This window comes from Drosophila rhopaloa, unplaced genomic scaffold, assembly GCF_018152115.1.
Source record: "Drosophila rhopaloa isolate 14029-0021.01 unplaced genomic scaffold, ASM1815211v1 contig_159, whole genome shotgun sequence".
In the NCBI taxonomy this organism is placed as follows: Eukaryota; Metazoa; Arthropoda; class Insecta; order Diptera; family Drosophilidae; genus Drosophila; species Drosophila rhopaloa.
Window position 1 is genome coordinate 827,523 of NW_025335038.1, and position 14,380 is coordinate 841,902.

General features: G+C 42.6%; 4 protein-coding genes across 5 annotated transcripts in view; 2 read left to right on the top strand and 2 right to left on the bottom strand.

The window, feature by feature from the left end:
* The window catches only part of LOC108053550 (homeodomain-interacting protein kinase 2), a 39,898-nt gene extending 30,431 nt beyond the window's left edge, over positions 1-9,467 (bottom strand). The window contains 2 exon segments of the mRNA XM_017136245.2: positions 2,716-3,259; positions 9,077-9,467. Of these exon segments, the coding sequence (XP_016991734.2) occupies positions 2,716-3,001 (286 nt within the window). The 5' untranslated portion in view covers positions 3,002-3,259; positions 9,077-9,467.
* A 476-nt stretch (positions 9,468-9,943) lies between these two features.
* LOC108053555 (peptidyl-prolyl cis-trans isomerase-like 1) lies at positions 9,944-10,791 on the top strand. The gene is made up of 2 exons (XM_017136248.2): positions 9,944-10,169; positions 10,263-10,791. Exons 1-2 carry the CDS (start codon positions 10,087-10,089, stop codon positions 10,708-10,710), a joined length of 531 nt encoding a protein of 176 aa, XP_016991737.1. The 5' UTR covers positions 9,944-10,086; the 3' UTR covers positions 10,711-10,791.
* Positions 10,792-11,022: 231 nt separating this feature from the next.
* Positions 11,023-12,250, bottom strand: LOC108053554 (BLOC-1-related complex subunit 6). Its single transcript, XM_017136247.2, has 3 exons — positions 11,772-12,250; positions 11,210-11,708; positions 11,023-11,152 (listed from the first exon to the last, which is right to left on the bottom strand). Exons 1-3 carry the CDS (start codon positions 12,172-12,174, stop codon positions 11,107-11,109), a joined length of 948 nt encoding a protein of 315 aa, XP_016991736.2. The 5' UTR covers positions 12,175-12,250; the 3' UTR covers positions 11,023-11,106.
* Positions 12,251-12,839: 589 nt separating this feature from the next.
* LOC108053548 (probable protein phosphatase 2C T23F11.1) lies at positions 12,840-14,324 on the top strand. 2 transcript variants are annotated; one of them, XM_017136243.2, is made up of 2 exons: positions 12,840-12,951; positions 13,008-14,324. In XM_017136243.2, the coding sequence occupies exon 2, from the start codon at positions 13,014-13,016 to the stop codon at positions 14,118-14,120; it is 1,107 nt and encodes a 368-aa protein (XP_016991732.2). In that variant the 5' UTR covers positions 12,840-12,951; positions 13,008-13,013; the 3' UTR covers positions 14,121-14,324. The 2 variants fall into 2 exon arrangements, with proteins under 2 accessions (XP_016991732.2, XP_016991731.2); XM_017136242.2 differs by having other exon boundaries at positions 12,854-14,324.
* Positions 14,325-14,380: the final 56 nt, after the last annotated feature.

Consider the following 14,380-nt stretch of genomic DNA (forward strand, 5'->3'; position numbering starts at 1 on the left):
TTGCAGATTTTATACCTAAAGATTTAAAAAATGTTTTTATAACATCCTTGTGGGGAAAACAGAGATACCCACTAACTTTCGAAGGCGGGCGAGCAAAGGGGAGCAGAGAAGGCGCACCGGTTAGGGGCAAGTGGTGGTGTGTATCTGTGTGAGCCGGGTGAAATTGCGAAAAGAAGAACGCCTACACAGGCAGACGGAGAAAGGGGAGACGAGTGGAAATAGGAGACCTGGGGACGGGGCTGGGTGCCCAGCTGCCTAAGCTCCTTTCACCCATACAACGTGATCCCCAGGAGGAAAGGGGCTGTGAAAATCTTCTGCGGGGTTAGGGCCCACAGTCAGCTCAAATTATTAGCAACCGTCGGAGATTTATGGGCGAAAGTACACCGCACAGCAATAATGAAAAGGCAACAAAACAAGCGGATACTTTTTGATGCCGCTGATCGACGGAAAGACAGACAAACAAAAGTAGAGACATGCGGGAAAACCGCAGAGGAAGTCGAGAATGCTGAGCGAGAAGTTAATTAGGGCAGAATGAAAAGACACGAGGTGGGAAATGAAGGCTGGGAGAAGAAAGCTGAACTCGATATCACGGAGATTTTCACCTACTTTATAAGCAAGCTACAAATACAGCTTGATACCACAATAATAAAATCCCATATCTGATTCCAAATTGAATTCATATCGATTTTGATTATTTAACCTTCTACCATTTAAACAGAATGGTAAGATATAGTTAAATGCTTAAAAAATACATTTCCAAATATCAATCGTTTTACTCAAATTAAATATAATAATTACCACAAAGCCCTCTTAAATTTAATTAATCCAACAACATGCTGTTCTCTCCACTATCTCTGTCTGAAATTAATTTCAAACTTTTCCAGACGAAAACAAAAAGTCGATAAGATTGTGGAAATAAAAACAAACCAATTACTGCCGGAAAATCCAGCGCAATTCACAAAATCAACATTTCGATATCCCAAAACCCGTCAATTTGTTGGCTATATATAAAATGTATCTACGTGCTATATATTATATCTGAGCCATGAATGGTTGTATGTTTCATAAGTATTCGGATCAACAAACCAGAAATAAAAGAACCTTATCAAAAACACTCCGAAAAAAATGTGAAAAAATATATAAAAGCATTATCTCGATTAGTGGCAAGCCAAACAAAACCAGATAAACAATTTGCAGAAGGGAAAAACACAAAAAAAAGGGGGAAAAATTACCAACAAAAAAGAAAATAATACAAAATATTCCAGCCACACTCTGATGACGACAACGAGCGTCGAATGGAAGGCGCAAACAACAAGAGAAATATTTTTATAAGTCGCAATAAGCGAAAAATAAATAAAGCGAAAGAAATACAGAAAATACAGTCAAATAAAGAGGCGGAGAAGCTCAAACGCGAAAACTTAGATTGGGAGACAATTGGGGTGGTAATTGCGTCCGCTGGAATTTTCAATGAGCCGGGGAAATACGAAGGGACCTTGTGAGATATCAAACAATAACTCATACTAGTCATAAAGCCAAGAGAAAATGCGAATAAAGTAAGGCAGCCGTGCAAAAGAGGAGGCCAAACCCGAAACGCTAAAAGTGATGGCAATGAAAATATTAACACAAAATTTTAAAGGGATTTCGGGAGGGGATTTCTTCAGACGCCAAGACAGACATGTTCGAGCATGCAAACGTAATCGGAGATAGCGTGAAAGAGTATACAAAAAATCCAACAAAATCATACAGAACAAAGTCTGGGAATGTCCACAAACCCAAAAATACAAAAACACAGAAAGAGAAACTGCGACAAACCATGTGAATTATCGCTTCCCTCTCTCTCTCGCCCAAAAAAAAAGTTGCCATGGCGTCTATTGTGATAATCAACAATGAAAAAGGGGGACGATGGGGGGAAACAGGCGATAAGAGTGCCCAGGAGAGGCAGAAATATGGCACGGCAACCAATAATAATAAATATTGCGCCTAGTATTAATAACAACAGTTTATTTGCCCACAGCGCGTGTGTGATAACGATAACTCAAGCAAATCAAGCGATTGTCACAATAATCGATGAGTGCTATCTCTACGGGAAGGTGCAATCAAGCGAAGGAAATTGAAATTGCAAACAAATAACTCTTGATTCATCGTTATGTCTTCAGAAAAAATAACTAGATAAAGCCAAAAACAGCTTCGATAATTCATTATATCGACTATCACCTTATTCATTCTTTTTTGCAAATTCAAAAAAATAAATTGACAGAACTAAAGTTTCAACCAAAAACAAAATTTACTGAGAACCTAAGCTTTTTAGTTGGTTCCTATGGTTCAAGCTAATTCAAACGATTCTCTATATAAGCAACAAGGTCATCATGAATCTTATCAACTATTTACCTTGAGCACAGAAATCAGAAACAATTTAGCACTGAAATCTTTTCCATTTCTGTTTCCAAGCTAAGCCCTTTATATTTTTGTAGATTTTATATGTTACATGCACTGATTATACCCCTAAATTAATATTAAGAATATCTAAAAGTTATACAGTATCCTATTAGGATTACCTTTTATTTAAGAAGTATTGAATACATTCTTAATTTCTTGTTTTTATTGGTCTCGATCCACCTCATACTGAAAGCTATCGTAGTGCTACTCGAAATGTGCTTTGGGAACCCCTGATTTTAAACCTATATAAGTATAAACTTATATTTATTTAGAACTCACCTGTCTGACGTTTTCGCTTGCTGGTTGCTGCTGCAGATGATGATGATGTTGCTGCTGCCGACGAGGTCGATGTTGCTGGATGCCGCAGCGGGTGTTGTTGTTGCTGTTGTTGCTGCTGCTGGTGACGCGTCCCGTCCGCAGTTGCCGTTACCGCTAGATCGCCGTAGAAGGACGTCGCCCTGACTGATAGTCCCGCTCCTAATCCCGGACAGAATCCGGATCCCCCGCCCCCGGCAACGGCGTAGTCAACGAAATCGGACGCTTTTGGATGGTGGGACGTTTTCATTGGCGCATGCTATCCCGCTCTGGCGTAATCGGCTGTCTCCCTTGCACTCAGTTGGCTGGCATTTGGGCTTCTTTCGCCTTTTCTTTCAACTCCCGACAAAACGTGGCGAATAACTAGGGAATTTCAAGCGACCCCTTTGAAATTTAATTTAATTTCAATAGTTTAATACTTTTTTTTGAGTAAAATTTTATACGAAGAAGATATATTTACAGTATATTATTTCAAGACAAATACAATTATTCCAAATTAAAAGAGAATCTGCAAGAATAGAGCATAAGGAATAGCTATTAGTACGGAAATAAAAAGAATTTTAATAAAATTCGCCATAAATCACGTACCAAAAATATCATACACACATTCGCACACCTGCCCCACATTTATACATTTTATTTTAATTAGTTTGGAAAATTTCCACTCAAGAATTTTGTCCAAGAAACGCACACAAATAGTATTATATTATAAACAGCAAATGACAGTATAATGGAATTTCGAGAAAACTAAAATAATTATTTCGAAATATTTTAGTCACGATTAGCTTAGAGGTGAAAATTTTTAGTGGTTTATTTACTTAAAAAACAGACATTTTTCTTTTCCAGACTTCACTGTAATTGTTATGTTTTTTCCACTTGATTCAGCATTTAAGCTACGCAAAAAACGGTGTGAAAAAGGGGAACTATAAAAAAAGACAAACAAATTTTGGGTGTCGAAAAATGAGAACCACAAAAAAGCGAAACAACAATAAAAAACATTTTGGAGATTACGCACTTGGCCCAGTACACAAACAACACTCACACTCGCGCATTTTTGGCTCACACGAATACACACAATCAAAACCTTTTTCTACGCACTTGCTAAAAAATTCTACGAAGCCCTCAAAATTAAACCTAATTGGCAACTTTCGTTACCAAACCCAAAACATAAAAAAGAAGAACGAAGAGAACCTAAAATTACCATCAACAACAACAACAAATTAAAGCAAACAAAAAGCCGGTTTCAAAGTTATTAATGGATTGTCCAATGAGTGGAAAAGGGACAGTGAGTGTTATTGAATGGATTTTTGTTTTGCAGCTGCCGCGTACAAAAAGGCAAAAGCAATGGTTCCTGAATATACCAACTAAATATTTACTAAACAATCATTTTTAAATATACCAAAGAGTAAGTAGTTCAACCACGTAGGTAGTTAGTTAGTTATAAGAAAAATTCAAATTTATGGAATTTCTTCTTTTTTTTTCTGTAACCCTATCGGTGTAAATGTTGAATGATCGATAAAAAATAGTAAAATATATCTGCACACCCCAAAAGACTTTAAAAGTTTAACGAGTGGAGGATATCAATAACAAATCCAACAAGCCTTAAAAATACTCTAAGTTATTAGCTTTTTTGTACGCTATCGTTATGAATATTGAAAGATCGATAGACAATACTTATATTTATGTGTGAGTCCAATAAGACAGTGAAAGTTTAACAATTAGCCATAATAAATCAAGTCAACTTGCAAAGTGAAGACGATAAAAATCGTGCAAATCTTTGATATGAAAACCTTCTGGAAATATAATACCCTTTCAAAGTACCCGGTATGGCAGCAAACAATTTATACACACTGACTAACTAACGACTAATACGACGGCGTTTAGTTAGCGACGTCGACGTCGGCAGCGACGCCCGGCGCAGACGTCAACAACGAAGAAGAAGAGGGCGAAATCCGAAACCGGGCATAAAACAAGTTTCCCAGCTTCTTCTCCTTGTTGCTGTTGTTATTGTCCATCATCTCATTTTGGGTGTAACCAAAATTAATATTTATGTTTGTTGATTTGTTTGCAGGAAAATTGCAAAACATAAAAGGTTTTCTTTCGTAATATTTGACCGCACCAGCACACACCTCACCGATACTCGGATACTCGGATATTATACACGTTCACAAACACCTGCCAGCGAGTCTGGTGTTTATTTATGCATTTTAATTTGTTTTGCACCTTTTTTCGCAGCAGCTTCCACACACATGTACATGTGTATACATATATATCTTGGCTTTCTGTAGCTGAGCTGGTACTTCCTCAACAGCTATGTATGTAGCTATATCTTCTATGGCTGCAACGTCCGCTCGCGAAGCCGTTTGTGGAGACTCTGAACCGAAGAACTGAGGCACTTTTGGACCGGAGGCACAGGCACCGAAACTTTGTTGCCACAGAGCCGAAAAAAGAGAGCTGGCCTCTTGCTCTTTCTCCTATTCTCCAGGCGCCTGCGCAAGCCCCGTCTTCTCACCTTCCCTCTTCCTGCCGCCTCTGCCGCCCCTTCCGCCCCTTTCTCCTGTTCGCCCCGCTCAATCTGCGACTTTTTTTAAGCTCTGCCCGGGGGACGAATCGCGAAATTATTTTTGCTTTCTTTCGCTGTGGTTGTTGTTTTGGTTTTTCCTTCATTTGCTACCGTGGAGTGTCCTGGCGTTTCATTTCGGCTTACTTTACCTCTGATTATGGTATGCTAATTACTTTTGACATGGGCTTTCAAATTTGGCAATACCCTTTGATTTACAGTTACTAACACTTCATTTTTCGCCCCCTAAATTTGGGCCTTATAAATCATTTACCCACTATATATATTTTTTTTATTTTTCTTTCTTTAACTGCTACTTTTAAGTTGTCAAAAAATGTACTATTTCAGTTTATGCTTTAAGGGGGTCTTCTAGTCTAGAGGCTCGAATTCTTTTTTAACATTAATAAAAAAAGCATTATTTTTTTATTTTTTTGTTTTTAAATTTAAGGAATACATAAAATAAATTTTAAAAAAAAATTAGTTTTCATTGAGTTATTCCTTCTTGAAGAAGAGGGGGAAAAAAAGAAGCCGTGTATGCGTCGCCATGATTTCTATGCTTGTCGTTGTCTCAAAATTAAAACAATGATAGATTCTTAATGAGTACAAATGTCGCTATGGCATGAAGCACCAAAAAAAAAAAATATTTTTTTCATGAAATGGCGGCAACTCAAAGAAAACAGTCGATTTTTTTCACTAATTTTTCCATTTTGTTGAATTTTTAAAAATATTATAAATTTAAAATTTCCGGCGAAATTTTTAGTTCCGGCGATAGAGATATATTTAAAGAATATTCATGCCAAATTTTAGGTAAATCGACTGATTAGAACTTGAGATATAGTGGCGACCGCATAAAAAAAAGGAGTTTCGAGAAAAACGCGTTTAAAGTTCCAGTCTTTCGCTCAACCGGTCTAGTTGCCACGTCACTAAAACGGCTATAACTTTGAAAATAATTTGAGTTTTGAAAAATCCTTTTAGGGAGATATTTGTGAATATAAAAACTATCGAATTATGAAAAAAAAATTTTCGATTTTCTCAAATTTCTAGACTAGAAGACCCCCTTAAGACAATTACCATATTCTAATAAATATTAGCTATATAATTTATCTACAAAACATTTTTAAGAGCAAATTAATGACACTGTTTACGAATCCCAGTAAGGGGTATTCCGTGTTCTGTAAGCTCATTTACGACTTGATTGCTTACGTGGATGTCCCACCTCGGGCGCCACCCAAAAGTGTGAGGGGCTCCATTTGACACGTAAGGATTTGCGTCGGCAGCAGAAGCAAGATGAAAGGGAAGGAGAAAGCGACAAAGGGAGACCAAGAACCGGCAAAGGGGCACCTTGCGAAATAGTTTTTTTTGCGGTGGGTCTAGAAAAGGGGTTGCGATGTGTGAATGGGGCAAAGTGGTTTTGTTGGGTGGCCGCCGGGTAAAAAGAGACGCAGAAGCAAAACTTGCGTCGTGGGCAGACTTAATTACATACACATAGTACAAGATGGAGATGGTCGTGTGGGTGAAACATATTTTTAGCTTAGCCAAGAAACCGTTATAGTTTAATGGGAGAAAGGGTAACAAGGTGTCTGAGGAAAACTTTGGTTTTCCCAAGAAGGATCAAAAGAAAACATATGGTTTCCAGCATGCATAACTGAATAATTTGATCAAACTTGGTTGGGTTGTTCTCGGGCATGGTGAAAAGTCAACAATTCGCTGAAAACCTCATAATCCGTCTTGAATGATAAATGAAAGGAAAGTTGCATGTTTCTGATGAAATGTCCTGCATTCTTATGAAATTAAACCACAGGTTCCATAATTTAAATAAGGTTCTACTTTTAGTTTTGTATATTTTTCGTATTACATTAACGGACCCACTTTGGCTAATTAAGATATTATGTAGTGGAGTAATGCCTTCAGGGCTAAGGAAAAAATCTGAAATATTCTAAATGGATTTTCGGGTTTTGTTTGGCACTGCAGGATGCGAGTTTTACGAGTCTGTGTCCCCAGGGGTTCCCCCACAGAAGACTCGATTAGTTGCAACTTAAACGGGTTTGGTGGCAACGTCAGCAATCTTCTAGGCAGTCCACTCGATTCCTCTTTACCCCGCAGCGACAACGCCACAATTCAATCAGCAATATGGTCGGTTGGCAGCCTGGGCATCAATTACAGGCCAATAAAGCTACGGACCCCAGTCCTCTGCTTTCCCCGCTCGTAATCTCATTTGGTAAACTTTCCAACAGCTGTTGGAGGTGGAGAATCGTGGGAGGGACACCTAACATATGGAAGCTTCGAGTTTTTTTTTCTTGTAAGCTCTAATTGACAGCTGCCAAAGTGAGCGAAGGGGAGTGGGGGCGGGGCTAAGCCGGGAAAACCCACAAGCGGGTGACCCAACACCTACCACCCACTCACGCCTCGTTAAAGTTGTGCAACAATTTCCCTTTAAATGATTTACATAAAAAACCCATGGGGAGAATAGAAAGAGAGTGGGGACTCTCTGTATCTCTCTCTTTCGGTATCCTGTGCATGAATGAGCACGCTCTCTCCTGCTGTCCCTCTGTCACGCTGGTAGAGGAAGGAGAAAGAGAGAGAGGGCAGCCGGCGGCGGTTTCTTTGATGAATCGACAAACGCCGTTCATATGATGATTATGATGACGCAGCCTCACAGGAGAATAAAGCAGAGGGATAGAGAGAGAAAAACGAAAACAAGGAGTGATTTCCATTTCCGCTTGCCAGTTGTTGTGCTTCTTTTGTTTTGATAAACGCCAAAGTAAAAGAGTTGGCAATAAATCCCAAACAATAAAAATTACCCAAGGGAATAAAAGTCCCAAAAGTGTGAGAATTCCTAAACCTCAGATGGACTAATTTTATTGCCTTATGTTAAATTACGTAGTATCCTTGCCTGGCATATCAAGAACTGCAAACATGAAATGTTTAATTTTTTTAATTTAAAAATATTAATCTTTCATTTTTGTCAAAGTATATTGACAATAACATTAATTACCAAATCTTTTCCTGCAGAGTATAAATAATTTCTGTTAAAACAAATAAATTAGTCCCTTACTTCCTTTAGTTAATTCAAATTTATTATAGGGGTTTTAGAGAAAATTGAAATCATAGTTATTACAATTGAAGTAAAAAAAATTTGTTTAGCTAAAAAAGAAATTCCAATAGGTCATAGACCTTATAATAAATGTCTAATTGTTTGTTAAAACACAAGTTCAATTAAATTCGAATTCCTTAGATACAATAATTTATGGACAAAATGTTAGATCGTAAATTTTGAATTTTCAGGGTCCCTTTTTGGTAAGGGAATTTTCTCACAAAACGTCCTTAATTAAACAAGGGAAAGGGGAGAGGAAAAGAGAGGGGAAGACCCGCACAGTACCCGCATGTAAGAAAAACAGTGGAAAAATCGAGACTTCCCATATGGAAACCGCCCCCAGCAGAGAAACAGCAAAATTAAACACACAGCACCCTGTAAATAAATTGTTGCTAACAAAAGGCAAGCAAACAACACAAGTACAGCAACAATTCCATGGCGAAAACAAGTTAAAAATGCAATTGAATATTGTTTCGCTCTTTTCTTCACTCGTCCTCTCCCTTTCTCTCTTCCGTGAGCTATTTTGAGTTCATCGTTTTCAATTCATTTTCGCTCTGCTTCTTCTCTCTCAGCAAACACAACACAGCAAACAAAAAAAACACGCTCTCTCTTACACACACACACACATACACATAAACACTCGGGGAAATTGGTTTCCATATTTTGCTTACTTTTTTGCTTCATTTACGATTATGTGGAAAGTGTTGTGGAAATTTGGTTATAAAAAAACACTCGCCATGGCTCCTTTTCTTTCTTTTCGCGTTTTTTCACTCACGCACACGCAGACACTGGCTTTTTGTTCTTTTTTCTCGCGAGCCCGACGAATTTCGCTTTGCGCTGCGTTCTCCGTCCGCGTTATTTTTCGTGTCGTCGAATTTTGAAATGGAACTAGGGACGATTTAATTTTTTTCAATAAGCGATTGCTTTTTATTGAGCTTTCCGCATTGCAAACTCCGTATTTCTATCCGCTATACTGTTTTTTTGTAGCCGAAAAACGCCGACCGAGGGAAAATCGCGTCCTCTTGGAGCAGCTAAAAAACACAGAGTGGCGATTGTTTTCGTTTTTCGTTCGCTTGACGAGGTACGATAGCATCACCTCGAACACACTTATAGTATATTCACACTGGGCAACATCTACCGTCTACGTCAATGATGCTGCATATAAAAGTGTCAAATACTATCGAAATTTCACAGTCAACTTGAGCTGTCCCTATCTCAAGCGGTTTATCCGGGTATATTTAGTACCTATCACTAAATTTATTGTATCGTAAAGCTAGGAAATTAAATTAAACAATACCAACCCATTAGTGTGAATCGATATTTGGTTAAATATATATGAATCGATACTTTGTATTACACGATAGTGCAACGAAAATATGAGCTGATATCGATGTTTTCCCATCTCTGCCAAAAGGCCACTCCAGAAGCAGAAGTGAGTCCCCGCTAATTGTGGAGTAAGTCCCCGCTACTTTAAATACTATTGTGGAGCATGAAATATACTAAAAATACAAAACGGTAGCTGTAGTAAATACCAACGATATATCACGGAAGTCAGCCTTATTGGTGTGAAACTTAGATAATTTAGTGTTGCGAGGTTAAGCTGGTCACACACTTGCAACTTGTAAACAACTCCTCAATTTTCGCAGCAAATTCGTGAATTAAATTTAAACTATAAGAGAAAATGCTGTCCTTAACCGATCCTAACAATGCTGGGGGCATTCCCGACAAGGCGTGGCAGCCGCATTTCGTGACTTTAGAGACGAGGTGAGTTAAATCGGCAATACTTTAAGTACAGTGCACGCTCGATAGAGTAAATATATGTATAATTAATATAGTAATTTATAATATATATTCCAGCATGGGTGAAATCACCGTGGAACTGTACTGGAAACATGCCCCCAACACCTGCAGGAACTTCGCGGAGCTCTCGAGGAGGGGCTACTACAACAACGTGGTGTTCCACCGGATCATCAGGGACTTCATGATCCAGGGCGGCGACCCCACGGGCACGGGCCGCGGAGGCACCTCCATCTACGGCTCGGAGTTCGGGGACGAGCTGCACGGCGACCTGAAGCACACGGGCGCGGGAATCCTCTCGATGGCCAACTCAGGACCGGACACCAACGGATCCCAGTTCTTCGTCACCCTGGCGCCCACGCAGTGGCTCGACGGCAAGCACACGATCTTCGGGCGGGTCTACACCGGCATGGAAGTGGTCAAGCGGATAGGAATGGTGGAGACCGACAAGAACGATCGCCCAGTGGATCCTCTGAGGATCATCAAGGCCAAGGTGGAGAAGCTCTGAGGCACGGGGTGGAATGGTGAAGGAGCTGGGAACGCATGTAAAGACTAACACTATCTTTAAATATACAAAAATATTCAAAAATTATGAATCTTTGATAGGTTTAGAAACTGTTGACTTTGTGTTACTCTAAATTCTGAATGTTGTGAAAAGGATCTAGAGTGCAAACTACTTTAGGCATTGTTGTTGTACCTAGTTTACTGGAATTCAAGCTTGTAATACACTGCAATTCACTGCAAACAGCCTAGATATTCTAGAGAAAAACATTTTTAAAGTTGTAATAGACATACCATTACCAAACTCCAAGTCAATAACTTCTTGTTGCTTTAAATGTATTTACGGAATGACTAGAAACACAAGATCTTTTCGATTGCACAGATCACGGGCTCGTAGAACCTTCTACATGGTGCTGTCCAACATGTCCACCAGCCGCTTGATCTCCCTGCTGCAGAAGAGAGTGGACATTAGATCTGGGGAGTCTGGCGGGGATTGGGCCACTCACATGCGCTGGCCCAGCTGCTCCGTGGGCTTCATCGACTTGGTGATCTCCTCCGCTTTGGCCAGCAGTTGGTACTGGCACTTGATGTTCGCATCCAGGGTGTCCGTCAGCTTGTTGACGGCATTCCGATGGACCTCCACGTTGTCGGCGGTTATGGAGGAGATGGAGTGCAGCAGGTTACCCAGGTTCTCCAGCAGGTTGTCCACCGAGGTGGCCAAATACTGGGCTTCCAGTTCTATGTCGCTCAGCACACTGCCGTCCACCTCGGGCACGTTGCGGGACTGCAGGAATCTCCTGGTGAGCAGGCCGTTTCCAGATGAGCCCAAGCCCATTCCCATGCCCACTGGCACGCCAGGACCCATGGAAGTGGAGGGCGTGGTGTGCTCCGAGGAGTAGTCCGTGGAGGCGGCCACTCCCTCGCGCAACTTGGCCTCCAGGTCGTGGGCCACAAAGTGACGCATTCCGTCCGAGTCACTGGCTCCCTCCAGTTCGTAAGGCAGATCTGCAAGGCAAGAGGGTAATCTTGTAAGGGCTTCAGGTGCCATATCCAGAGATCCCATCCTACTGCTCTCCGCCTTCAGTCTGTGCCGTTGGATGTCCCCGGAATGGCTGTCCCTGGAGTTGCTGTTCGAGTTGCTGTTGTCCTCCTCCTCGGGGTCATCCTCCTCGGCGCCATCGTCGTCCTCGCCGGAGTCCAGGTTCACATAGCTCTCGCCATTCGGACCTTTTCCCTGGAGTCCCGGAACTGCTGGATTCCCAGCCGCCGTGGGCGTGAGATCCTGGAGGACGTGCTCCGGCACCGGACCGGGATACTGGGCCAGGAAGGGGATCTCCGTGTACGAGGAGGCGGGCGTGGCCCCGGATCTGGCTGCATTCGGATTCGGCCCACTGCCCTCCGCCTGGCCACTCTCCTCGTCCACGTAGCCGTAGCGCGGCCGGATAGGGATGTCCTGGTGGCGGTGCGACATGTCAAACAATTCCGGGGCCTTCCAATCCGATGAAATTAAACAAGTTCTGGAGCACCAAAGCTTATGATAAACAAAAACAAACCTATGTACTATAAAATACCCTTTAAACGGTCACCCTGAAAAAATATACCAGGTCATTGATATTGATTTGCAAAAGATATCGATATCGATAAGAGTATGTGGAAGAGTTATGGGCACACTGGGGCAGTGGCGCATTTTTTAAATACTCCCGTTTTAAATAACGACTATTTCCGGTCCTTGATTTAATTTCATAGTGTCAAAACTTCATAGATAACAAATAAATATAATTGTTTGGTTTTATAAACCAACATGTATTATACATTTTATTTTAATTTTTTTTTTAATTTAATTAAATATTACCCAATTATAAAGATGTTTGAAGAAATGTATAGAGGACATTTTCAATGCAAAATTGTGAAAGGTTCCTTAGTTTTTAAACTTCAGCTTTCAGAGCTCAAATAAATCAAGTTTAAATCATTTCGGTAGATTTTGATACTTAAAACCAACTGACGATGCTGAATCCTTCCTTATTGTTCTCCCCCAGAGTTTGAACAGATCTGGGAGTCGTATCACAATCCATCAATACTTTCCCCGAGCGGAGTAGACACTGTCGAGTCAGTCATCTAAATTCCAAAACCCCGTTTGGGCGATCCCAGACAGACTAGACTTACTACCTCCTCCAAACGAAAAGTTTGCTCAGAGAAAGACCTCAAGTCAAGCGAACAGTGAACGAGAATCGAGAGGCACCCGAGCGAAGTGAGTATCTGGCGGAGATCCCGATCCTGATGTCGCTGGCTTACCCGTTCCTTAAGTTCATCATGGGCCAGACGCTGTCGGAGCCGGTGACCACCAAGGACTCGGCCTGCAGTGGCAATGCGGCGTACCGCGTGGGCTCCAGCTGCATGCAGGGGTGGCGCGTGGAGATGGAGGACGCCCACACCCACATCCTGGCCCTGCCGGAGGACCCGCAGGCGGCCTTCTTCGCGGTCTACGACGGTCATGGCGGGGCGGGCGTGGCCAAGTTCGCGGGCAAGCACCTGCACAAGTTCGTGACGAAGCGGCCGGAGTACAGGGACAACGGCGTGGAGGTGGCCCTGAAGCGGGCCTTCCTCGACTTCGACCGCGAGATGCTGCACAACGGCTCCTTCGGGGAGCAGAGTGCCGGCTCCACGGCCGTGGTGGTGCTCATCCGGGAGCGGCGCCTGTACTGCGCCAATGCGGGCGACTCGCGGGCCATCGCCTGCGTGGCCGGCGTGGTGCAGGCCCTCTCCGTGGACCACAAGCCCAACGACCTGGTGGAGACCAGGCGCATCCTTGCCGGCGGCGGCTGGGTGGAGTTCAACCGCGTCAATGGCAACCTGGCCCTGTCCCGCGCCCTCGGCGACTTCGTCTACAAGAAGAACGCGCTGAAGAGTCCCGAGGAGCAGATCGTAACGGCCAACCCGGATGTGGAGGTGCGGGACATCGGCGAGGACTGGGAGTTCGTCCTCCTCGCCTGCGACGGCATCTGGGATGTGATGAGCAGCGCGGAGGTGGGCCACTTCGTCCGAAGGCGCATCTGTGACGGCCTGGAGCCGGACGCCATCTGCGAGGAGCTGATGAACAACTGCCTGTCCCCGGATGGCCAGTCCAGCGGTCTGGGCGGCGACAACATGACCGTGATCCTGGTGTGCCTGCTGCACCACAAGAGCTACGAGGACCTGGTGGTGCGTTGCGGGGGCAAGCGGAAAGCCACGTCCGTGGAGACCGTGGGCGACATCAAGGAGCAGCCCGTCCTCAAGGTGGTCCCTCCCTATTCCCAGGGCTCCTCGGGAACGGGAATGGGAATGGGCATGGGCATGGGCACGGGCACGGGCACCGGCTCCTCATCCTCGCGATTGGGCCTGGGCTTGGGCCTCCGCGATTCGCCACGGGAGAAGTCCTAGTTAACACCCTATTTTTTTACACCTTTTTATGTTTCAAGTTCATCGTTCTTTGACACACACATTTATACTCCCCCATTTGGAACATTAGCACGGCGATCCTTACTCTGATGGCAGTCCAAATCTCCAGTCTTCGAACAAGTTTCTTTCGAATTTTTTTGCACCGGCTAGCAACAAAAATTTAATAAACTGGTTCAATACCAAGAACGTGGGCATTTCTTTTGGAAAGTAATTCGTAAAAGTAATTAACGTATGGCTTGGTG